The 27792-nt window shown below is 36.3% G+C and overlaps 1 protein-coding gene across 3 annotated transcripts in view; it reads left to right on the top strand.

Annotated features, from left to right (window-relative positions):
- Nucleotides 1-27204, top strand: part of LOC106115762 (uncharacterized) — a 56348-nt gene extending 29144 nt beyond the window's left edge. Inside the window, exons 3-9 of one of the 3 annotated variants that reach the window (XR_001227776.1) lie at nt 11186-11354; nt 17802-17911; nt 18243-22559; nt 22689-22794; nt 23063-23431; nt 24060-24304; nt 24651-24736. Coding sequence is in view for 2 of the 3 variants with exons in the window: in XM_013309271.1 (XP_013164725.1) it covers nt 11186-11354; nt 17802-17911; nt 18243-22559; nt 22689-22794; nt 23063-23431; nt 24651-24915; nt 25732-25963 (5568 nt within the window). In the remaining variant the exon portion in view is untranslated. Of the gene's footprint in view, nt 1-11185; nt 11355-17801; nt 17912-18242; nt 22560-22688; nt 22795-23062; nt 23432-24059; nt 24305-24650; nt 24916-25731 lie in introns of those variants that run through there. The other 2 variants (XM_013309271.1, XM_013309272.1) reach the window with 2 other exon arrangements.
- The last annotated feature ends 588 nt before the right edge of the window (nt 27205-27792 follow it).

The following is a 27792-nucleotide window of genomic DNA, read 5'->3' as shown; positions in this document are numbered from 1 at the left end:
TTGTTGTGAGGGAATTACTACGCCATGAGCATTCAAGCTCGCAATGCCGACTTTCAGGAATGTCCTAATATCTGAAAAGATTCGTTCTTTCAAATGACGCATAGAAAAGATTACACATGTAAAAAAACTTGAGACTTTATTCTCATGTTACCAATATTGATATAGAAGTTTTAGCTGCTATATTAGGCGATTCGTTGCTCGTTTGCCCCCTTCTCCTATAAAAAAAAAAAAAATTGTTGTTTCTTCGTATTCTTTTCTAAACCCCTAGAAAGTAATGAAACTTCGGATCTATTTAGAACTCAAACAGTCTTTGTGTGTTTTTAATGTAATAAACGCGCTGTTTACCTCTTTTCACATTTTATAAAACATTTATGTACATAATTAAATGGTTGGATAAAGAAAATTAATCATATTTATAAGTATAAAACTCGTTTCACGCTCATCAAGGTTAGCAGAATAGACAGGCGGGCCTTAAGTGCTGCGCTAGTTTTTGCCCGCGGATCCGACGTCGCGGAATGGAATTACAGTCAGATGCTTCGTGCAACTGTAACGTTGTCTATTTGTTGTTTTATTTTTATTTATAGTTATCCTGTGATAAATTATTATACTGTTCGCATTCTTCTCTGTATCTATCTTATTACAATTTTAATCGTTCTTTGATACCATAGATTAAATCTTTTCATTTCAATAATATCGATATTATTTAATTAGCCTTACGTAAAAACCTGTCTTGAGCAGAGATAAAGAGAAAAGCTTTTCTTCTAAACATATTTCAATTATATCGCATTAAGAATGTTGTGACATGTCTAAGATAATTAGACAAAATTTATTTCGGCTTTTAATTTAGATACCGAATTTCAATTAGGAAATTAAAAGTGTCAACAAACATCTTATGGTAGTAATTCAAAATAAAGTTAAACACAATAATATTATTTACATCATTCAAGTTTAGTGCTTATGGTTTTTATATAAAAATATATTAAAATGTAAATCAACAGTCAAAATGTTCAATGTAGATAAAAAAGGAAACATGGTATTTAAATGATTTATTGTACACGCGATATCTCGCTCCGAAAGCCGGTACATGACTTGCGCTACAAATTATCAATTCCAACATCTAAATTAACTGTTTTATTATTAATTGCCTTCTGCTTTTAGACCACTAACTACCAACATACAGGACTTGAATATTCAATTGCCCATTTAGAGGAGAGAATAAGTTAAATAGTTGTAATTTGTTGAAATAAATTATTATGGATTTACACGTTGATGTATAAATTAGCATAATATGTAAATATGTAGCAATTATGATATAGACAACTGTGTTATTCGAAGTTCACGGTGGTACAAAATAATACCCGGTCAAAGTTGTTGCATTTATAATTCACTGAGTGTGTATGTACTTTGATATTTGATTAAGAACACGTGGACGTGAGATATGTTAAGATAAGATCTATATTACTTGTACATAGGATTAATACAAATTATACTAACTGTATAAAGTTAATTTCAGTAAGAGTACGCACTTACCGTTAGTTTCTGACCCCCAAATCTCTGTATAAATTTATTGTAATCCCTGTCTGGCATTTTTGACAAAATAGAGATAACAATATGATTTAAATAGAGTTGGGTGTCAGAAACCCACGATAGTAGCATCGTATTATAGCAGCAGTTCTTCAGTGAAGATTTATGTGAATCCGATAAAAGCTGGTTAATAATAATATTGTGAAATTATCACATAATAATGATACTTTTGTACAATATTAAATATGCAAAAGAATTCCGTAGCCGTAATTATATTCAAGAGTTATCCGTACCCTTACGTAAGATTTGAAATATTTGGCACGTCGAGTTTTTCGCAACGCGGTGCAAGTAATTGGTTTGCGGTTTTCAAAACGAAACATGAACAAAAGAGCAAAGGGTTGTATAATTGCGGTCGGTGGAATCGTATTCATGTAACAAAAGGATTCTTAGCCGCAATAGGCCTGAGTCGGCTAAATGTTCCTACTCTGTTATTACTTGAGTAAATAATAATTATTACAATTTATTTGTATTCAATTATCAAAAAGGGTATCGATTCCATGTACAGGAGATAGAATTGAATACTAGTTATATTTTATTTAAATATAATTTTGAAATGTGTGGATGACACATTTTCTATATAACAGACATTGCTTTGATGTAGTCTCGTAATCCGTCATAAGATCAGTCATTCATGAAACGTGACCTTAATGCCAAATGGTCCGTCTTTTCTCATCACTACTCTACTGTATACCATTACTTTGTAGTAAGTGAACACATACATATATTATTGCAATAAATATTTACATACAGCAAATCTTTCGCTACTAGGTAATTCCTAAAGAAGCAAGGGTTATTTAAAACTTTAAACTTATGCAATTGAAACTTTGTATACTCAAATACCCTATAGTGATAAAAGCCCCCAAATTTAATTAAAAAGTATATAGATATGGCACCAAATAATGTAATTATTTTGATATCTATTCAAGTATCAAGATATATCGTAGGAAACTTGTGGCTACGTAACAGCGAGGTCGCCGGCCAGGCGGAACTAACGATCTAAACTATAAATAATAAATAATAGCTGTCTACGTTGCATTGCGGTGCGGTCGCTTCCTACTGCCAAGGATTATGTAGCTGTTTAACACCCAGCTAATTGAGTCTGTGTTTCTAAAGTGATTGGCTTGAATAAGACTTAGGTGGATGTAACTGTTTCATTACATTCACGTTTAGTTATTATTTTGCGCAATTAGTTATAAAACGAAATCATTATGTAGTTTCGAATATTTTATTTTCAATTATTAAAGGGTGACATAATTTTAATACGTACTTTTGTTTGCCAAAACAATATTTTTCGCGAACTTTCAAGTTTTATTATCTTAAAAACACCTATATAATTTTGATATCGGTCGTGAAGACTACAGGCGTCGCGTTGTCTTGAGCTCGTAGTATCGTAACCCCTCTAGCACAAATCGCGATATCATCCCAGCCACACTTTTAGCTGCCAACTGGACGTTTATAGACCATTACAACACTATTTACGACTTTGACGGATCTGCATCGCTCGGTTCACGATCTCGAACCCTTTGAGGTCCTTTGTTATTTTATGTCAATTGTACAATAGTTGCTTACGACTATTATAAGGAAATGGTAATTGTCAATAATAAATTTTAATTAACATCTTGCTTCTCGGGTTTATTAAGTTCGAAGAACGTATATAAAATTAATTACCTTTGTGTAATTATATTACGTAAATTATTTTGTAAGTGTTTCTTACAAAATCAAGTATAATTAAAAATAATAATTAAGTATAAATAAATTAATGTAAAAAAGAATGTTACGTTTTGATTAAGATAAGATAAATCTTAACTTGTTTTATCCATAAAGTAAAAAGAGAAAGTTTTCTGCCTTATTGAAAACAAACGGATTGAATTTCCCCCTCCTATACACGCGGAATGACTCACAAAGAAAGTTCTTGACAGAAACACGGGACATTTAAGTCAGAATTATTAACTGATTCTTTACAATGTTTATTAATTCGAAGACTTGTGTTTTTTATCTTACTTTCGCAAAGTTATCTGTTGTCATTTTATAATAATAAACTTGTATTTTTATTCACCTCTTTTAATCCAAACTAATACTATAGATAGCGCAGTTGCGCGCTGTATTAAATTGAGGCGTGTTTTACTTGTCATGCATCAGTTAAGGTGAAGTTAATTGTTTTTTTTTTAATGGAAATTAAAATATGGCGCAACAGTTGTGAGCATTAAGTCCTTATAAATTAGATTATACGTTACAAATTATTCGAATAGAAGTGTATTTCAACCGACTCAGTTTATATATATTTAGCTTCTCTTATGAGTTATCATGCATTTTCAAAATTAATAACTTATTAGAAATCGTATAATTCTTGTATGTATTTTTTTAATCTTAGATTGATCATTAAGATGGCGAAGGTTTTATAAATTGAGTCGTCTTTAAGTAACTTCTGATTTATTTAGTATTAATTTATACTGCTATTGCCTCAGATAGACTCTAACCGTGATATATTCCTGACATTTTGTAATTTTATAGAAACATCACTTTTTAAACAATTGCAAAATGTTGTTTTATGTAATATGCAAATGATTTTTTTAATTTATCTTTGAAGGTATTTCTTTTTACCTGTAGGTATTGATAATCACATTCTTTAGTATTTAAAGCGTATCAGCAACGTAATGTTTACAAATATACAATAAAATTATATGGCATCCGTTGACTTTGATTTCAATAAAAGAAACGATAATATATTCGTCTTTTACGAAGACGTACAAGTGATTGCGATTTAATATGTACAAGTTTGTTATTCAGCTTCGAGGTTTTACATTGCGTTGCAAATCAATGCGAAAGGATCTCGCATTGTTGTCATGGGAGCTCATTGTGTGTCGACTTTCGCAGAACAAAGGTGCGGCGTTTCCGCGTCGCAACCACCAACTGGCAACCCTCTTCTGTGACTGACATTTAAACATACCAAGGTCTCGAGAGTTTCAATTATCTGCGTTCACATCGACTAAGTTTACTTCACCACGTCCGAGGCCGAATGAAAGGGATAATGTAGCAGTTTTTTCTTTTTAATGCGATCAATTTGTCGATGAAATTTTTTCTTTTCGAAGCTGATTTATAATAACCGTTTTAATACATTTTTATAATATCTAAATTTCTTAGGTAATGCTTATAAATCTTAATAACATATTTCTTTTAAAGTTTTTAAAAATACACACTGCTCGTAAGATGGAAGTTAATTACATAAAACCTTAAAAAATCGATGTTCCGCTTTAAGTTAGTGTGCATTATGAACTAGTCGGTCACCGACGAAATGTCTTGTGATACGACAAACGTTGAGTTAGATTCTAAGCGCTGGCAACTTTCTCAGTGCGAGGTGAAAGTGGCGACCGCCCGGGGCCCGGGGCTGTAACATTCCGTCCTGATAGCGGGCCCGCTTAGAATATTATGTACGAGATTATTGTGCGCCTCGCGATAAATCACGAGGCCCTTTTACATTCCATTCCCGGAATACGTACCGGCCCATCGCTTTGGCAACGTCTGTGTAGCTCGTACTGATACCATCTCGAATTACACGCCGCTCGCTCTATTGTTTATTAATTCATAATGTACCGCTGCGAAAAACAAGATTGCTTATAAATTCGCCCAAGAATTATTTTTGGCATTAAACCCCGGCTAATGATGCCTATTTTGGATGTTTATTTTATAAAGCTACGCCATCTATATTGAAGAAATTGTCTCATTATATTCCAGAAATAGATCGCAAAAATAACTTTTCCTCTCAGACTCTCTTAATATCGCCCACTTTTATTATTTGCTATTTTTAGGATCTTAATCTATTTTCCGTTTATATTTAGTTTAATATTTTTTACTAAGTTTGAGAAATAAACGAATAGACGATCTATCTCCTCGTAAATGAAATTTGTAAATGGGTTCAGTAGTTTTTGGATTAATCCAGAACATAGTAATCCAATTTTCTTTATCTCTATTATTACTATTAGATTAAAAATAAGGTTTTGATGGTCGTTAGAAAAAACTTACTGATATCAAAAAGTGTAGTTCTTAAATTATTTTTGAATAATTCGTGTATTTTAGTATCTTAACACCATGTGTTATTTAGTTGTATAAATAGTATAAAAGTATTCTATTAGCACTAAAATTATATTAACTCTCTCAGAACACATGTTGACTATAAGCACATACACAACTATTCGCACACTCGATACTTAACGAACAGTAGTGTGCTTGATAAAAACGGAACTGTAAGATTTATAACTTTGTTAATGTGTTTTGATGTAGTAAATATTATTATGATGGGTTTTTAATACACTCGTAAAGTGGTATGTGTATTATAGGCATTTGAGTACTCCCGGACTATTGTTATTACTAGTACGTACTTTTATGTCACGAAATATGTATAAATATATATTTATTTGTGTCTTAATAGCTCTAAAACTTGAACTCGTCCCTTGTGACATAGCGCGAGGGTTCAATATCCTATATCTCGTAGATATTGTTTATTGACTATTGTTCGTACTATATCGATGTGATGTGACGTGGCGTACATTGAAGCGGACAACACGTAGATGAAGTTGACGAATGATACATGTTTAGTAATATTGCACACGAGGACAGAGCATTGAACTGTGAGCCTAGCACCAGTATTTGACAAGCGCCATCGTATCTTCATCGGCAACAATTTTATTAAAAGTACACCACAACTTTCAGACTAATTTAGACGTAATTGGCGATGATGATACGAAGGTGCTTGTCGCGAAAAGAAGGACATTGTCAACAGTGTAGTTCTGTCTTGTTGTGTGCATACTGCACTATCTACTACACTACCTCATTGTTCTGACCTCGTGTGAAACTAGCAGTATTGTATTTTATTTGACTATTTCGTGTTATTAAATCACATAGCGCATACCTACACGTTTTGTTAATGCTGTAATGGTTAGTTTGACGTTTGGCTGACTCATATTTTTTAGCATAATTAAAATGTTCATCGATGTCCTTCCAGCTTCTTATGTATCATATTGACATCGCCTCTTATAACAAGATGTTTTAATGAACACGTTAAAATGAGACGCAAAAACAGACAAGTTCCTTTGTAAAGTTGTTTACTTATAGCTGCTACAGTTTTAATTATGTATCTTTTATACAGCACATGTATTGATTGACAGCAGAATGAGACTGTCATTCGCTATGAAGCTGACATATGATACAATGTCAGTTATATTAAAAGTCTCATGAGATACCAATTTATAAACGAACAAATCGCCTAGTTTTACACAACTATGTACAAACATAATCAGAGTATGATTCTCATAATTTAAATTCTCTTACAAAACTTGTTAAATCTTTCGTAGACTTTAAACTATTGATCATTGGAATAGATAGCTTATAATTATTTAACAGTCTTATGTAAAATAATTATGATAAGTTGATAACATAAAAACTACGTTAGAGAAGAACGCTATTGGTTATTTCCGAATGCATATCAAGCCGCGGTCGCTTAGGGCTGAAGGGAGATAAATGAGGAGCGGGGGTGGGGAGGTGGGCTACAGGTTCGGGAGCCGATGTCTACGTTAATTAGTGGCGGGAAAACGAGTAGCGACACTGCGACGACAAATTGCACTACATTCAGCAAAGTGAGAATAAAACGAATTGAACCTTCGTTTTTGCATATTGATACATGCAAACGATTGCTTGCGATTAACATCCGAAACTGATGTTTGTTGCTAATATTAGTTAACACAAATAAGCAATAAAATCATCAATCATTGCCTGATTGTCAGTAAAAAAATTGTAAATAAAATAATTCGTCTACACAGACTACTTTTACCTATGCATAAAGTAGTCTATATTTATTGAAAATACTACACCTAGAATTGGTTATTGTTTGTATTGTAAGATGGTATTGTTTTTAGTTATCGGAAAGTCATTAGTTAATCCGGCGCTTATAATACAGTAGAGGCGCGGGCGTGTCCGCGGAGGTCTCCATCAACTCGATTGCTTTCATTCGTCGTGTTTTTATACCAGGTCATCATTTAATCTCAATGGTTCTTTAATTCACCAATTTTTAATAGTACGTAACCTATGTCACAAAATAAAAATTTCTAAGCTTGAGTTTCCACTAGATTCTGTTATGTGTGGATTATCACAGAAATTATTGAAGGGGATTAAAATATTTTTTTTTAGTTGTATGGTAGTGAAATCGCACGGTTACAATACTTGAGTAGATTATAGTTTCTTTCGCATCATAAGTGATCGGTAGTTAATGTGTTTTGTATAGGTTACGAGGTCTCTTTTAATTTAGGTTAAAATTACATATTTAAATGGCACGTAAAATTTAAATATGTAATTAAAAGAACAGCATTATTACGTTAAACAGACAGCTGTGGCGAAAGTTATCGTAGTGATTAGCATACGCGCAGCCGGTCGGAACAATGCGATGTGCACGTGATGAAACCATCGCGCAATTGAACGACAAGCAATTTATAAAAGCGATTGTTTGTTTTCCGTGCTCTGAATTAGGTCACCAAAAGTTTCAACAGGAGTCCTTCAAATTAATTAAGGAAATTTTTAATCTGTTGAAAGCTTCTTAAACACAAAATAAGATACTGTTTCAGAAGTGAAAATTATAGTAAAAAGAAAATGCCAGATTAATCTACTAAATTGTAGCACTAGTTACCAGAATGAACTGAAAGTCTTTACTTTACAATCGAGAAAAAAGACGAAAGATTTTTCATTGTTCTTTTTAATCTTAAAGCTTTTGTATACACTAGACTAGGTTAGCTCTCGACCTTCTTTCAAACATGACGAAGTATTACGCCTTAGTATTGTTCGCTTCGCTAAAGACGGTAGAAGACGCGGCGCGTGCCAAATAAACCTTCTTATTTATTAAAAATATATGAAAATAGCATATGATCTTTCCATTTAAATAACCTTAACTATTTTTAAACTTATTAATTTAAGGTGTTATATTCTGGTGTATTTTTTAGTGTCGTACTGCATGTTGCAATGCTTGTCATAATTTGACGTTTGAGTGCTAATGTGATTGCACGCCGAGTGGCACAAGGCCAATAGTTAGCGTGGCGCGTGGCCATGTATCACTTAAAAAAAACACACACACATTCAATACAAAGGGTTTGATTACGTATATGTTTCATGGTGCATAGAAAATAATATGTTATCTGACTAACGTACGTAGGGTTGTTGTTTGTTGATTACAGTACGTTATATAGATAAAATCAGTATTGTGATTGTCGTATTCGTTTATACAACTTACGAAATAGTTAACTTTACATATTAATTCTGAAGATAAGTGAATCATCATCGTCTTTATTAACGCTTTCTTTCAAGTTGTAATAATTACGTTTACTTTTTAAGTTGGCGTGGAAGACTAATAAAATGGTCATTAAGTTCAACAAACTTGTAACAGATCATGTTTGCAAAGACATAAATTAGCAAATACGTATTGACAGCGATATATTTTGAAAAGGGGAAGGTTTGCTTATTGACATGTGATAATGTACTCACCGGCTGTAAATTGAGCGTCTATTACCAGGGGCGCGCTAACGCACCAGTTACTTAGTGCAAGCCGTACGGCTATTTCCTCGTTTTGTCCAAACACGATGGCATAGGGTTGTCTACTTATGTTCCCGAAACTATTAACGATTTTAATTTTATCGATATTTTATTTCTGTTTCAAGTTTTCGAATTCCTTGTACATTGCGTTCAATTTTAAATATTAGTAATAGAAGTGGATGATATAAAAGTAAATTCTATTGATTAAAAAATATTTTAAACGTCATGACTGATGGTTGTTAAAGAGTTAAGTTTTTGAACTCACGATTTATATATTATCGTCATTAGATTAGTAACCTAACCGAATCCAGAGGTTTATAACATTGTGTTTTCTAAAAGATATTTATGAAAAGTGCAGACGAAATAAGAACCTCCTTTTTTTTAAATAGATTGAAAAATCACGAAGTCTAAACAGCCAGTCACATTGCATAAACTGCGTACAAGGCAATAGCATGTTCGTTAAATCGATGTCTATGTTTACTGACACAGTACAACACTATTGCCGTCTGGCTCGCATTAATTTAGCCCGTCCGCCCGTCGTGTGGATAACATGTCACTTATCAATCATGCGTTCATGACACCCAACTAATGTATGGGGATTATATGTATTGTATGATTATAATAAATTACCCTTGTACTAATGCCAATTTAATTTTGCACATTTGCATAACTACGTTAGGATTTGAATTTGGAACTGAATAATGAGGTATTGACATCGTTTAAATTAATATGGATGTTTAGAGGTTTAATGTTTATTTTAAATTTGTAAATTTCGCAGAATCTTTTACATCTTATATATTTTTTGTGTTTTTTTTTGTTTTCAAGTAGGATATCAGTGGGATGTCTTTTAGTCAAATATGAATACCTGGAGTCTGTGGTACAAACTGAGTTTCAGATGCACTCATTAAATGTATATGGCCATCTCTCTCATTATCTTTTAAAAACTGAGATAACAATATGTTTCTCTACGAATGTTTCCTCAGTGGAAACCCACGACTACAATGACCTATCGCCAACGAAATAGAACAACATGAATAGAGAAAGTTAAACTTCACTACTTTCTAGACTTTCTATTTATCTCATAGCCCATAGATAATTTGAGATCGTTGTTTACTTATATTAGAAAAATAACCTCCTCTAATATATATATATAATAAGTCCTCTTACCTCTATGTAATTTATTACACTACTTTAATAAAATTTTCAAGAACTCATGTATAGTTGAAGTTTTTTTGGTGAATAACGTTACAATCTGGTATTTTGGATTTAAAGTCTGTCACGACTGACAGTTGTAACTTAGGTATTCCGTTTAAAGTACGTACTCAGTTGTTTCTCAATTTATTTCTTAATCTAGCCATCGCCATTTATTGTTGTTATTTACATTATTCAATTATTTAAGTTTTTTCAATGAATATAAAATAATCGTTTAAGTTGTGAAGAAACAAAAATAATATATGCCCTCTTGTACGCTGACAACATCCATTGGTGTCAGGTACATGTATTTTAGTTTTTTGTTCATAAAATATACACCTGCCCCTACACAAAGGCCATACATTGCTTGTTAATTTGCTTTAATTATTTATGTAGAATTTATCCGTTTAATTAAAGGTGTTTACTTTATTTTATGTTAACGTAACTGCCTACAAGGTTGTGAAACATGTAAAACTTTTTTTTTATGTTTGTTTTGTTAATGAACCTTTTATTAGTATTATAGTTATGTAATGAAGTAAAATTGACACAATTTCTTATTGGGTATTGCGTATTATATACTGCATAATGCTATCTCAGATTTCATAAATAGTTTTACAGAAGTTTTAATTATTCGATACTAATTAAGCACCTCTTGTTTATGCGGTTTAATTTTTTTTTACCTCGTACTCTTGACTACATAGGTCTACTTTAATAAAGGTGAGAAATGATTAAAAACATGTATACATTAAATATAATAACTAATTATTAAGAGGTCAATAAGGGCTTTTGGATTCAGTATTAGCTAATATTTTTGATGATAATTATTTATTTTTTGGTACAGGTGGTGAGCAAGCAGTATCAGCCGGCTTCGGGAGCGGAGTTGACGAAGCTGTGCAACCACAAGCGGAAACTGCTGGCGACGCTGCAGACGCGCGCGCACTCTCCCGCCACGCCGCCGCCGCACCCGCCGCACCCGCCACAACCCCACCACAACGTGGAACAAAAGAAAGGTAAATAGTCATAGCCATTTTGTGTTGTTTACGTTGTTCCAGTACAGCAATCTAAACCATCACTGGATTTGACGGTTAGACTGTAATATTGAAAACTGAGCATTACTAGCTTTTATTATTTAGAACCAAAAAAGTTAACCTGTCAGTAATGTTTTCTTTTTATCAACTATCGCGTTGAATTCCTTTCGTCTATTATCGCGCGCCGTGTCTTTTAATGGTAATTTAAGCCCTCCCGTAGTGTAGACCTTTTATACTAAATCTACACTAAGGGTCTTTTTCAGTGACTATAAACTCTGGGTAGCAGTTAGAAGTACTTTGCTTTTTGTATTTGGACAATTTGTGCGCAAAATTTTGTGACGTTTAATTATGTCTTTATGGTACGAAACCGTGATAATACACATATTCACTTTTATGATGTTAGATTGCACTAGAAATTTAAGATTAATGGCGTTCTAATTGGATTTTCATTGTTGGCATTTCATTAAGCAGCTGTATCTTTACTTTAACTTGTGACGTAACGACGAATTATACGATAACTATGACAAATGTAATTAAACACATCAATATAGTCGTGTAGATGGATCTTTATTAATAAATTACCGAAGGAAACTCAATCTTCAATTTGTAACATAAACAAGGCGAAATGAGATAACAATAAACAAATTATTATTCATGTAATGAGTAAGGAAGGGAGGAATGAGAGCAAAATTGTAGGCGACGTAACGAGGGGCTGAGTAAATTGCGTTTAGTGGTCGCACAAATAGCGTCCCGAAGGCTTTTATACGTCACGGGACGGATTCTTAACCTTATTTCCTTTCAGCTAACGTCAACCTTTCGGATGTAGCATTGTGATTCGAGATGGTGCCGCTTACGTTTGTTTTACATGTATTTTTCCTCGATTCTGATTTTTTTTACTATGTAGTTATCTTGCCTGCTTTTTTATAAATACTTTATTTACGTAGATACTAGAAACATTTTTAAAGAATTTTACAATGATGGATTATAATTACGTCTTTTGATTGGGCATCCAAATTACACTTCGAAAGATTTGTGCTTAATGATAGTTGTATCATAGCTTAGGTTTAGGATTATCTTTACCTTTGATTTGAAAGTCGTATTTAGCTCTTATTTATTCAAATTCAACGTTTCATTTCATTCTCTTGTCATTCTTTATTCTTTCAGTATATTTACTGTTCCTTGTTTATTCTTCAAGATGTTTATTTTAAATTGGTAAGACGTTGTTGGAGAAATGTAAGTGATTTCTTCGCGCGACTGCTCTCGACGCCCCGGAGCGCGAAGATATTCTATATTCAGACAACAACTAAAGCGTACTTTAACACCCTACAATATTGCATACTAGAAACTTCATGCATGTACTTTTATATCGCTTTATTTCGAATACACGAACCTTTGAACGATGTTTTCATCTTATGTAAATTGGTATTGAATATGTTGCAATGTAGTTAGTCTTTTGTTTGAGATATAGTAATTGGAAAGTTTACTTTAGTAATACTAAATCATGATACTAACACCGACTTAGCAATGTAGACAGAGGATTTTTAATAAAGTAGCACAGTGACATAGTAATTTCAAATTATAGCCGTAGATTCCGCGAAGTTAGGCACCATCAAAGCAAGTGGTGCATCTCAGCGAGCGTTGTGTAATTTTAAAGTTTGTTAAAGTCGGTGTCCGCAGTCCATCGCGTCCGCTGCTAGAGGGAGTATTATTATCCGATTAGCGGGCGGGTGTTCCGAGCGCAATCTCCGCTCCGGCCCTCGCCTTCATCCAATTACCCGAGTGTGAACCCGACGCTATTAGCCGGCGAGCGCCGGGAAGCGTCGGCAAGCGCCGGGAAATGCCCCGGACCGATCCCGACGACGGACCGATGCGATCCGGGGTTTTCCACGCCGCCCCTAATATGCTTTAGATTGAATGAACTCTGACACCTATTCTATCTCCTAACATGCCATTAGTTTTATTTGAAGCTAAAGACCGAATTGATGTTCTTCAAAGATATAGTGCAAAGAGTTAAGTCATAAGCAATTATGCATCAACGTAAACTGAAATTTTAATAAAATTTAAACTTTTTCTAAGTTCAAACGGAGCAGGTAAATATACACACAAATTTGTAATTTATTAAAGAAAAGTTATTTATACCTATATATTGTGCTTTTCCATTTACAGGCTCTCATAGGTAACTTGACGATAATAATGGAGTAAGATAAACTTAAGGAAATAAATTAATAGGGAGAACTCTCGGCAAGTTAAATTGTTGCTATCTATTTCTAAGGAGCACTGAAAAGTGGTCGCTTGGAAGAGCGAGTTGTTTCTTATAACAAAGAGGGGTAGAGTCGGCCTCTTTGTTGTTGAGTGGCAGCGGGGGCGGCGCGGGGACTGGGGTGCATTTAGTGCGGCATGAATAGCTTGCAACTGCACTTCGTCAGTGCGGGAGTAACAACCTGGGCCACCCCGCTGCTCGCCCGCGGCCGCCTCGCAATCCTACTCGCCACCCCCGCTAGCAATAACAGTTTTTAATATGCAAATCGGTTCACGTTTCGCGTGCTTTACCTTGCATTACCCCTTGTAACACAACGCAAACACGGTCCACTTGAACTGTGACACGACTTCATATGCACTGCCCGCTCTCTACCTTGCCTCGCCTCGCTTCAAAACACTTTTTTTACGTTTCGGTGACGTAATTTGGAACTTGCATATCTTACCGCTGAGATTATTTTTACTTTGCTTTTGTAGTATAAAACATATGTATCATACTACAAAACTTGTTAAAATTTAGGAAAATATACATTAAAAAAAGATATTTAATTTAGTGGCATCTTAAAAAGTAGGCAAATCTGATTGCAACTTGAATACTGAGCTGATGTAAAAAGCCCCCTCTTTTTAAATTGTAGCAATAAAATCGTTTAGAAATGATTGCCACTATTGCACCTCGCCACGTATGAGATATCCATACTTGTAATAACCCCACGTACTTATTGCACTGCAAGTACAATTTGTATTCAGCGTTGCTTGTAATGGCTGGCATCGTGTCGGCCGATTGCAATCGCGCCACTTTGCTCAATTAGTCGGCTAATAAACCTAGGCCACTCACTGATTGCTCCACGCCGATTTACTCATTACTGAGACGAAATGGAAAAGGGCCATCTGATATCATTTACTGACAATGTACATCAACATTATAAACATATGGTTAGTTTCTATGTATTTTTAATGTTGTTAAACGTCTTCTGGCAGTATAGATAATGAAAATAGTTATTAATAGTTTTGAAAAAAATATGTTTATGTTAACAATGAATAAATTAATCATTCAATCTCATTTGAGATTTTTTAGCTCAGTTCAACGTTACATAGGTTAACCGTTTTTGATAACCTTTTCTGCCAAGTTTTGATAATTTGGATTACATACAGTAGAGGATTTTACTACAGAACACTTGTTGTACTGCTAATTTACAGTTTCCACGATTCATTAAATGATTGCGTTTGGTAAAGAATTCCCAGATTGACGCTTATTCAGACCGTTATTTTTTAAAATTTCTGGCTCACGCGCCGGTTATACTAAAAACTTTCTCATTACGTTGATACGAAAAAACTACATTGAACTAAAGGAACTGTACATATAATAAAATTACAATTTGGTCTGTCTTTTGGCCTTAAATATGATGGAAGCTAAACTTTAAAAAAAGTCCCTTATCGGAACAAATAATCAAGAAATCAAAATATATGTGCCCAAAAATTTGATAGTATCGAGTTGCCATGACACTATCTAAAATTTTAATAATAGACATACACATTGCGCATCATCGAGTTAACATTTTTAAATTCTCTACGTTAAGCAACGGTCATAACAACTCTAAGTATGGGGGAGCAGTGGGGAGTTTCGATAAGAAGATAATGCCCGCAAAGAAGATTAAGCGGCTGAGAGTGGACGCAGCGGCTGGTCGGGGAGCTCTAGCGGCCGCAGTATTGCGTAATTACCGTAAAGGAAGTCGAACGTTTAGAGCAAACAAAACGCTGGCGACTCGATCAGCGGCGGGAACAAAGGGCGGGCGTAATTTGAAACAATCGGCGGCGTGGAGCGGGCTCGGGCGCGCACCCCGACGACTATTGATCTGACGAGTCGCGGCCGTGCACCCCCGGCGCTCCTCCCTCCCCGCCCGGCGACACCCACACTCACCCCCTGCCATCCCGGTGCCTCGGAGACCACCCCTGGCTCGCACAACCAGTATTTTAATTGCAAATCTGCCAGATAATGTGCAAATAGATAACGGCATTATACTCGGCTCTCTAACTAATTATGGAGCGCTATGAAATTAAGGCTCGGTGTGCTTTCGAGTCTTACAACCTTCTTTACGTACCCAACTGTTCGAACGAGAACCGTTGATAAACGATACTGTTACGAGCAAGCAATGGATACGTTTGTGTTTGTGAATTATAAAGTTATATTTGTTGGCAATTGTTCAATTGTGCTTGACTGTTACTGATAGCGGTAAATTATTTAATATCTATATTAATACAGTGATTCTTTAACTCATTTAAACTGTAATAAATTAATTATGATTAATTAAGAAATTTCCATTTAATATCTTATCTAAAAGATTAATACTAACTATGAAATTGGCGTTTGAAAACTTTATAAATGTATAATTAAATAAACAATATAATTTAATTTGTTCCTTGCTCTCGTTTCGGGCCTTTGTTCGACATGACCTATTTACAGAAAATTCCGTCGCTCGCCTCTATAAAGCGGGGGTGTAACAATATTATCCGCAATTAATATTGATGTTGATACGCCGCGGTCAATTTCATTTAATAGCTTTTCAACCTATTTTAGGTCGTTGTGTATTTTTATTCTTAAGGTTTATAACATAATCACTTAATACTTACTTTCACTTTGTAGAAATATGTTAAACGTTTTTGTTTTTAGAAATAATGGGAAACGAAATACCGCATACATTTATTTCTCAATACTTACGTTATTGTAAGATGATTAAAAAAATAGTTTCTTTTTGCAGCTCATTTAGTAGATTCGGTATCTCGTCGTTTTTATGTTATCATCTCATTGTAAAATCGATGTTGTCTTTAAAAGAAATGTTTATTAGCTTAGAGCAAAAGTTTTATTCGTTTCAATCTTTTATATACATTTGCAATTCTATTACATTTAATATAAAAGTTGAGCAATATCAAAGCAGTTAAGTCTGAACACTGAATTGATGACATCGGGCTAAGCTCCTCTCAGACTCCAATGAAAAATATCTCTGAGCGCTTCGGTAATAAGGACGTCTGGAGAGCAAAGCAAAGTCACGAAGACCGACCCTTAACCTTTTGTTTTACTAATCGAATACTTTATTAGCCAACTCTTTCACAAATTTTTACTTTGTTCGTTGAAATCCGAAACCTCTCAAAGTAAATGATTGTTTTCAATTTTACTTTGCAATTTATTTGAATAGAAAAGTTTTACGTTAATTCCGAACAAGATTTTAGAAGATTAATAAACTTTATCGAGGTATCCTTTGTATTTACTAAAATGGTACTACTTAGTTGTATGATTTCTTAATTTGTTTTCTTTACTGCTACTTATTTTTCGTACTTTTTAAAACGTATTTACCGAATATTTCCGTCGTTCAAAGATTAACCGCAACCATATTTATTGTATAAGTACAGTCATTTTACGCGGCCCCTTTTCATACAAATTGCTTGTTAAGTAACCACATTAACATTTCTGAAGCAAGAAAACAAGGTCTTTTGTGCTGGTTGTATCATTATTTTTTTTTTTAATTATATGACTTATTGTTATTATGATTGGTTAAGATTTATAATTAAGCTTAAGCTTTTGCTTAATTTTGTTAAGAGAATACTTGTGTAGAAAGTGTAGTAACTATTAAATGTAAAATCTCGCAGCCCTACAGCACAGCATCCATTTAAATAACGTGTGTGAATTGAAGCGGGTTTAATGTCAGTCCGCTGTTCTGTTTGAACGAACTAATTGTGTTTTGTTTTAATTAATCCTCGATAGATTGGGCGCTTTATTTTATGGAAATTGTAGAGTTGTTTTTAAATAAATAAAGGCTATGTATACTTATGGTATGATTGCAGTCGTACGTTTTAATTTATTATATAAAGCCGAGTGGTTATACTATTTAATGTTGCGACAGATATTTATATCAATGGACTAGAGGATCGGAAGATAGAATTGGAAGTATTGGATATTGGAAAATACTTCTTTTTCCAACACGAGACAAATTACTTATAATACTTATTACTTGCAAATAATATGCGAATTCATTTATTACAAGTTAGTACTATTTTGGAGCAATTTGTAATGTTACATCAAATGTGTGTCATTTTTTTGTAAGAACTTTTGAACTAACTCGTTTTTAGATATAGGAACGTAAAGTTCCATGTTTCAAATTTTTCTTATATCAATTTCAGGTGCAGAATTAGGAGGTAAGAAGAAGATGAAGAAAAGAGCCGGTTACATATCTAACATAAACATTTCCCCGCTACTGGTTCAAAAGGATAAACCCCCCGGCGACTTTAAGGTACGTTATGCCTCAACATTACGTATTCATAGCCCTGATAAGGGTTGACTCGTTGCCAACACCGTTAACAGCAAACGGATTTTTTATTTATATAGATTGTCATCATGCATTTCAAATATACTTAGGATGTGTTATACTTAAATCTTCAAATGCTATAAGAAAACATTTGTATTACCGAACGAAAGCAAAATAATTTTTTGAAAGTATTTTAATTCAGAATTCTATTGTAATTTTTATTTATTTATTTTACTTACTATTGGGACACTTTCGATAGTGGCTCTAATACCTATACTAAATATTCATTAATTTAAATAATATTTTCCTGTTACAGAATCAAGAGATCGAGCAAAAGCGTACTGTGTCTCCAGGCACAATGGTGCAGCGCGGCAACTGCAGCGTGCAGCAGTGCCCGCCCGGATATATGCAGCAGAATATGCTCAATGTAGTCGGACAAGAGGGCGAGTACAAGCAGGAAACACTCATACAAAGGAGCCTACACTACCTCACCGTTAACAACGGCTGGATAACACAACAGTCGGACAACGGCGAACCTCATAAACACAACCAGAATTCTATCAATAATTCTATAAATGTTGGACTACCAGTATTAGGCACTAATGGACAAATAATAGGAGTAAATACAGGATTCAATAAACAAACAACTAATCCGAAAAATATCATTAGTATTCCATCGCAGAATATGATAGAACAAGATCATAAAGATGATAAGAAGGATATGTACTCGCATATGCATCAAGTGAGGCAACAAAACAAAGATGACGACTCGCAAGTTTTTTGCGGTTTGAATCAAGCGTTAACGCCAGAAGTGATGCAGAAAATAAATGAGCAACAGCAGATATTCATACAACAGAATCAGAAGCAAATAGAGATGGCCATGAAAGGATTCAAACCACAACTAGCCGATAATGGCACCAACAAACAACAAGGACAGTACGTTCAACAAAGCCAACTGGTGATACAGAACGGAGCGGTAGTAAAAACTAATTCAGCCAAGACACCGCCCTGGCAAGTGAAGAGAAATGAACCAAACACATCGATGACGAGTCCCAGTCCTAAACCTCAAAAGATGGACAATATAGAATACGACGAGCAAAGCGCAAACCCTGTCGATGAATCGTCAAAAACTTTCAATTCATTTTCAAGTCAAGAGAATATGTCCCAGACAATGTGCCCGCGCGTGCCGCCACTGCCTCAGCACTACAATATGATGAGCCAGCAATGGCCGGGCGTTGAACTCACTAAGAAAAAGGCGAAAGGCAACAGTAAAGCGCCTAAAAAGAAATTTACCGCAACTGAAAACAAAACGATGTACGGTAACAACGGCGTTAGATATATTCAAGATTCAAAAGGAAAAACTTGTGAAGATGTAGCAATGAACAATGTTCCTTCCTTCATGGACGATCCCAACGGATATTTAGCGCAGCAAACTGTTCTACTGAACAATACTATTTCAAAACAAGTAGGCATTAGTTCATCTTATGATAGTTCTCAATATGAGAATTCAACAAATTCGTACAGTTCTCACAGCCAAAACGATAAGCATGGAAAACCAGTCAATAAGTCGTGTGAAATGATTAACCTATTCAAAAATAATATGGTGACAAATTCATCACCTTCGCCGAACAACACACCGGACAGCAGCTTAATACCGGAAAAGGCTACAGAGAACACAATGTCACAGTGTTGTAAAGGATGTAATAATCCCTATAAGGGTAATTGCTCAGACTATCACGAAAATAATATGAGGGCGAAATATATAAAGAATAATATGTCCTCGATGGAGTTAGATCCGAGTACTTCTAGTCCTAAACATGGATTCGATGATAACCCAGTAACGTCTTCGACTTTTATGGAGCGGAATTTGATTATAAATGAACATAGCGGGCCGATTCAAGCCGGCGTAGTCAGTACTAGCAACGTGTCACCCACCGAGACGCTTCAGCCGCCGGAGCCCTCGCCGACGCTCTCCAACAGCTCTAGAAGTACTGACACGCCGCATAGTGGAGTCAGTAGCGCTCAGATGCAGAACAACTGCACGTTCCCGATGCCGAGCCCCGCATACCCAGGCTCCTGCAGGGACAGCGCCAATAGCAACCCCTCCACACCTAGCAGTAGCAACGCCTATTCCTATAATTCACCCGGACCGCCCACCGGCAACTCCGCGCTCGGCACGCAGATGATGCACTTCATATCTAACCACAATGTTAACAAGAACCTCATGGAGGTCGATAACATATCAATGGTGGGGGTCAAGCCGAACTTACGGAGCCAGCAGGACCTCTACAGGTTGGAACCTCGCAAGCGTTTGGAGAACTCGATGCCGGGCTATTGCCCGCCCCCTCACTTGGGCGGAGGACCGGCGCATTCTCTAATACAAGCGTGCTACGTCCAGACTTTTGTTACTACAATGGCTAGTGGATTCTCTGTCACCAGAGATACGGTCACCTCCGTTTTAGCTGGGAAAGCGAATACCGCAACGACGTCGATCAATGCCTCGCAGGCAAACTTTGTCCGACCTCCACCGCCTCCCAGCGTCAACCTGGCGACCACGTACGCCATTCCTACCAATCAACCGGATCCGTTCATTAATTCGGTCAATTTACCTACGAGCTATCCCTTGCACATCGCCGGTACCACCGCGCAGAATATGATATCGAAGACGCCCTTGGAGATGGTCCAGAATGTTATCAGCAGTTTGCCTTCAAAATCAGAGGCGAGCAACTCACAATCTACAACATTGACACAAATCGGAAGAAGAACGGGTCCGACGACGCCGGGACATATATTGATATCATCTACGGGTCAAATAATTGTCTCCAGCAACCACATGCCCCCACCTCCGCCAAAAACTACGACGGCAGTATCTCCCATACAAGTTTCCAGTGCCGTCACCAACGTGACCACTTCTGTGTCGCAAGTCGTGCCCGCCGTGGGCAACGTGCAGCCGATCGTCAACCAGCCCACGGTCGTTGTCAACACGTTGCCGGCTCCGTTTGTTCTCCAGCCACCGATGATGGCTGTCGACGGACAAGTGATGCAACCCAACACGGTGATACCTCAAATAGTAACCGGAGGAATCGTACCCGGACAGTCGCCTGACAATCATCGACAGATAGAGGTCAAGAATGGACAGAGTTTCGTTCAAGGTATGGCGATGCTGTCGCCGGAGAGTTTAAAGAAAAGAAGCAAAAAGAAGAAGAACCAATCCGCTAACATAACAAACGTGTTACAAATAACGGCGCCGCAGCAGAATCCTAGTAACATAATGGTGCACTCGTCTCCGCAGCACAACTCCAGTCCACAGTTCTCGCCCCGCGGCTTCCAGCTGTCCCCGACGAATAATATTTCTCCCACTCCGATGTTGCAAGCCTTAACTATAGTACCCGGGAAGTCAGGAACGCCGGCGCATATCGTTATGAACGGACAGGGAAATACTAATAACTTTGGATCGCAACAGATAATAGCGAATACGTCGCCATCGCAACAAATCAACCTCCTGCAACCTGTCAATTTAATCAACAACACGACCAGTGTCATGTCGAACTTCCCCGCCTTCCAGCAATTCATCGTGCCTAATCTCGGCGGTATGGTGATGACTGCGGACGGCACGACGATCATTCAAGACAATTCTACGGGAATGCCGATGCAGTTGCAGCTGCAGACGGTAAACGGACAAAACGTGCTGACGCCGGTGCAGAACACGGGCGTGTTCGCCGCGGGCGGCAACAGCGGCGTCGTGCTCCGCGCGCAGAACCAGCAGGGAAAGCTGATTCAGTCGCAGCACAGCCCCGGCGCACAGTTCCTCTCTCCCAACAACCAGGTCATGATGAGCAGTCCCAACTTTAACGGCCAGCTCAGTCCCCTCCTTGCAAATTTAAGTCCGACAAATGTAACATTCAATACGAGTCCGCACCAGGTGAGGACGGGAAATGTGCAAACACAAGAATTCATCCAGACCAACCAGATGGGTCAAACGTTAATGGTTCCGTTATCGCCTAATAAGCAGGCGTCACTAGTTTCCGCATCGAACAACAGAAGCAACTCGACGTTCGTGCAACAAAATACGACGATCGTTCAGCAGCAAACCACTCTAGTTTCGAATTCCCACAACGGTCAAATGTCGTGTCAAACTAATTTACACGGAGGCAACTCGTCGCGTCTCAGCATTGACCCGAGTTTGCTTCTTGCGCATAAGCAAATAAACCAAAAGGGGAGAAGTTTTGTCCAAATAGGAACAGAAAATAGTCAAATCGAAGAAATAAAAGAGGACAAACATGTATCGGCCGCTTTCGGTCAATTGCCGAACGAGCCCGAGGCCAAGATGGACAACGATGGATACGTTAGATTCATGAACGAGTTCAATCCGCTACTGGGACAAGGGACATTCAACAGTCACGTGCGTCACTCCGTGTCGACACAGACGTTGGTGAACCAGCAACGGGGTAAATCTCCGAACAACCAGGCGGTGTCAGGCAGCAGCCCGCCAGATACCACGACGCACAGTCCGCTGGGCGCTCTGGAGACCGCCTCCAGCCCGAGAGTGTATGGCGCGCGCTGCATGTCCACACAGGGCAACTACGCAGACACCACCACAAAGTCCCCGGAGCCCGCGGATATTAACTCATCGGTATGTTCATCTTGATAAAGAATAACTAGATATTTGTGTCTATTTTATATCGCTCTTTAATTTTTTTATTTACATTTGAACATTTAGTAAAACGTCAAATTTCAATTGTGTTTAACTGAACAATTCCAGGGCATGGTTCAATGTGTGTCGAGCAGCGAACAAGACATAGCGGAGTCCAGAGAACGCGCCTGGCCCACGCCCAGACAAGATATCAATTCCGACACGGACAATACTAGTGAGTTACTTTAATTTAGCAGTAAAAACATATAGAAGCAACTAGTAATAGTGTTACTTATCATGATAGTCAAACTACCTTTCAAATTACCATTGTTTTAGACTTTATAGTAAACTTGTTGCAAAATAATATTTCAATCGTACTCAGGATGATTAAACATGAATCGTTTACCCTAATAGCCGCTTTCGATTGCACTATTTACGTATTATATTTCTTTAAGCTAAATTATATTTTATATGATAACGATCAATTTTAAACATTTCCACAGATATGATCTCAAATGTACCGATGATGAGACAGAATCGGTCGCATCCTGTAGAAACATCAGAAATGCATTACAATCAAAATATGACCACTCCACTCAGTCACCAGCACGTTATGCCTATGACGTCGAACTACTACGACAGGCAACAAAATTACAAACGGAAGAACGAATTCGGTGACGGTTCCTCGTACAGAACTGATAAAATAATGAGGTCCAACTATAACATGGTGCACGGCTTACCCAAGGACTCCGAGTATGATCTTGTGAGGACCTCTCCGGAGAAATCTCAAAGACATTACCCCACTTCGGGGTCCAGCTCGACTGCGCCCATGCAAAAAGTATTCGATAGACATAATTTAGGTTCCGGAGATGGTGAGTACTGTATTACAATAGCTTAAACACCTTTCACTATAACGCTTTGGAAAACTTCGCCTCCTAATTCAAATATGCGAATAAAATGTAGGTTTAAATCATTTGTCTGATGATTAAACCATAAACGCTTGATAATTGGAGTGGTGAGAATGTTAGTAATATTGTATAGACTTACTAACATTCTTTTTTTAAATAAATCTATCCGCTGTTCAGCTTGTTGTGCTGACTGTACTATATAAACTATACAATTTTGTAAATACTGTTTAGTAATAAAATGTATAACATTTTACTTGTATATATATAAAATTACTTTCTTTTCTTCAAATTTTGTACAACTAAATCTCGATAGTCCTATTTGTGTTTCAAAAAGCTTGTTAATATTGAGTCTTCCGTTACAGCATAGCAAATGTTGCCAGTTAGAAAAAAAATATCCTCTGTCGTAAACTAATAACCGAAACCATCTCACGCTTTCGTCACAGCTAACAAAATTCTAAATTATCTATTAAAATGTTGTGTCTTGTATTGGTTTTGGATTGATCGTTATAAATGCGGTTGCACCAAATTGTTTCCGGAGATATAAAGTAAAAGCAACCGTTGCGCACAAACTGATCATTGTCGTATATTTCAGCTTCCACGTAATGCGATACTATCGGTCATTGGTTTTCTTTTGGTTGGGTTAATACAAGATACAGCTGTTAATAAATGGTGTACTGGAAAACTGATGAGAGTGTAGCGATGCGGCGTGCGAACGCCCCCCACTACGGCTTTCTGTCGCTTTCCATTGCACCACACGAAGTAACAAAATTGGCTCACAAATTGGGATCCCATTACTAACGCATCATTGTAAAGCCATCATTTCATCTGTTCATCGTTGTAAGTAAAGCACATTTTCATTTTTAATGTATCTTCCTTCTTGGGCACGGGAGAAACTACACATACGATACTACGTTTTGCTTCAATCTCATTTAACATTCAGTGTTATAATTCGTTGTAATTTTTCACTGCCCATTTAACTAAATTAATAAAAACTGTCTCGCCTTTGCGTGCTATGATTGTAAAACCTTATTATACGTTGATACGAGCGCAAAAAACGGCAATGTAACTACTTCTAAGCTTTTATTAAAACAAATCGCGCCATTCGCTTCCCTTCGGTGTCGGCTGGTGACGGCATGCTTTTAAATTGGAGTATAAAAGATACATGTAAACGATTGTGGTGTAGATTCGAAGAGCGGAGACGAGTCCGACGGGAAGGGGGGCGAGGTTAGCGAGTGCGCGCACAAGTTCGATGTGGGGGACCTCGTGTGGGGGCCTGTGAAGGGTTACGCGTCGTGGCCGGGGAAGCTGGAGGCTCGCGGCGCCGACGGCAGGTGGAGTGTGCGCTGGTTCGGCGCCGACAAGACGCTCGGCTGCGTCGACCACTCCCGCCTGCTCACGCTCAGCGAGGGCCTCGAGGCGCATCACGCCGCGCGCACCAAGCACAGGAAGTGAGTTTGAACCCTGTACCACACCTCCGCTGCGGATTTCTCAATATGTATCATAGACGTTTCACTATAATTCTATCTCTTTCCTCGCGCGGTCGATCTGCTCCGACGCCAGCCACACCTCCTCGCTTCTTTGCGGCTCCGCAATTATTTCCTCACGTGTTTGTGGCAAACGATACAAACAAAAGCGAAATTACATTTTATCATGCAATGGGTATCGGTTTTATAAAGTAATATTCTTTGGACGTCTAGTTCTGCTACTCAAATTCCACTAGTTAATCTACATCTGTACGCAGCAGAATTTATCCAGCGGCACCGCTACTTGTATTTCGCGGCGGAGGTGTGCTAAGGCCGTGAACATTACAACAGACAGACCATTATTTCTTCCAAAGAAATTTTTAGCATCGGAAAAATGTCCAGCATTAAGAAAAATTGCTTTCGTATCGATTTAAATTCATTCTTATTTAAAATCATCTTGTCATCCGTCGCAGTTAAGTTAGTGTCTTGGTTTTCTGTAAAAAATATTTGGATAATCATAGTTGACTTGGATTTGTTGATATTTTGTATTTCGTCTTGCCTACCCAATATCATCTCGTATATCGTCTCTATAATCAAAAAAACGTTACTGCATATTGCTAGTTTAAACAAATATAGTCATTGGTTTCCCAAATTGTTATTTTTATTCTTACTTATTCATGGATATTTATTATGAAAAACGATGTGATATTAACCCAACCCAAAGATTTGTATAAATTAGTTAGCTGTCAGGTTTCTATGGTTTCCCGATGTCTATGCTCATAGCTATTCTATATTATGCAGGAGTAGAAAATTGAATGCGTTGCTTGAAAACGCTATCCAAGAGGCAATGGCGGAACTCGATAAGAAATGCGATAGGTCTGGGGCAAGCAGAGTTAATGAAGATTCGGATGTGGGCACATCAATAACGGACACGCCTAAAAGAAACAAGAAACATGACAAGATCAGAAGCAAAGACAGATATAGGAAAGCCCCAGCGAGGGTCGACGGGACGAGGTTGAGAAGTTCGCGATGACATTTGAAATGACAGTTGTGTGTTGGTTGCAGGGATGCCAGAGTTTTTTTTATTTGTGAGCAAATTTCAATGTGTTTGTTTCTTGAAGATTTGGGGTGCTATCGAGGACTAAAACAGCAGAATTTTATATAAATATATATTTGATTCATATTTAAAAATGAAATGATAGTGGAATGTCTATTAGGACAATTGCGTTGTGTTATGATTTAAGATGGTTTATGATATCGATGTATAATGTACAGAAGCGCACTTACTAAGGCATTCCGTTTTTATTTGGACTTGCGTCGATTAATTTGATATTGATTTGATGAAATTATTAAAGTGGTGTAGTAATGAATGATTTACAATTTATCGATAATCATCATAGATTTATATTATAGATACAATGTAGTGTTTATGTGTAGCATATGTGGTTTTGAATCACTGTTGTTCCACTATAATTTTATAGATTTAAGAGATTTTAATGTGAAATAGGTCTGTCTATTTATCTAAAGTTTATGGGACGTCAGACAAATTGTTAAATCTACGTGCCTACGAGCAATTAGATGATAAAATAAATAATAATATGAACATAATAAATGTTATTGCACGATAATAAATCGTACATAGAAATATCTGTATTTATATATATGTGTGATTAGTTTTAACAATTTGCTTCGGCGTCCCAGTTTTAATACATTTCATCGATGTTTGTACAATTTTTATTGAACTGTAAATTGATAAGAAGAAATCGCTATATATCGTGTACATTTTGTTTTGTTAGAAAGTAAAAAAAAAATGATTTCTAGTCAAAATATTGAGCATATTAAAGTGTAGATATTACGGACGAAGTAATTGACAATAACACTGGCCTGGCGACCTGTCAACATTATCTTATAAGTACATTACGTGTACATTATATTTATTACTTTCGACGTTGTGGTAATTTTTTTGCAACTGTAATTTTAACAATGTTAGTATTTTTTTTTATAATGCAATAGTTACATAGGTTGCTATGAATTTAATATAAGATTTTAGTATTACCGTAACTTTCATTGTTAAAACATTCGCACGAAAAAATATTATCATCTCTTTCCTTCTATTTGAGTAAAGTGAGATAACAATATATCTTTGTACGGGTTTTTTAGCAGTGGAAACTGACGGTTAGGTTTCGGGTAACGATGACAGCTGTCACTTTTTTACAATTTCAAAATTATACAAAATTTTTGTCTAACCAGAACCTTGACGTCTATCACCAATTTTTTTTTCGTTAAAATTAATAACAAACCTTTGATACTATTATATTAAATGTTTGTAGAAAATATAAATATTATAATAAAATCTTTAACTATTTTACATTTTGTTGTAATGGTACCGAAACTATAACATTCCTTGTGTATAAACAACTATAAAAAAATTACAACAGATTAAAAAACATTGATATCTGTATAAATCTGATTGTCAAGGTTCCTACGGCCAAAATATTGTAAGAGTTTGAACAAAAAATATTTTTATTGTGATAAATATAAAATGAATTATTGAAGACATTCGAGATTTATTTTTTTAATTTAAGTTGTAAGCTGATATTTTGTGCATCACATTTCAGTACCTTTTTTTTTACGTTTTAATATTTAAAATTAAGATTTTTCACTATAAGTGTCGATTAAATAAGTTTTCGATTATGGTACAAGGGAGATTATTTTAAAACATTTCTAAAATGATTTTTAATCACAATATGCAGATAATATTTAGGTAAAAAAATTTCTAAAACTCTGTAGGTAGAATGTTAATTATAGTTCATTACATAAATACATTTTGTTAGGTAATTTGTTACTACAGTCATTGTTAGG

The sequence above is a fragment of the Papilio xuthus genome, unplaced genomic scaffold, assembly GCF_000836235.2.
Source record: "Papilio xuthus unplaced genomic scaffold, Pxut_1.1 DF827777.1, whole genome shotgun sequence".
Lineage (NCBI taxonomy): Eukaryota > Metazoa > Arthropoda > Insecta > Lepidoptera > Papilionidae > Papilio > Papilio xuthus.
Note: the sequence above shows the minus strand (reverse complement) of the source record. Positions and strands in the feature narration are given on the sequence as shown.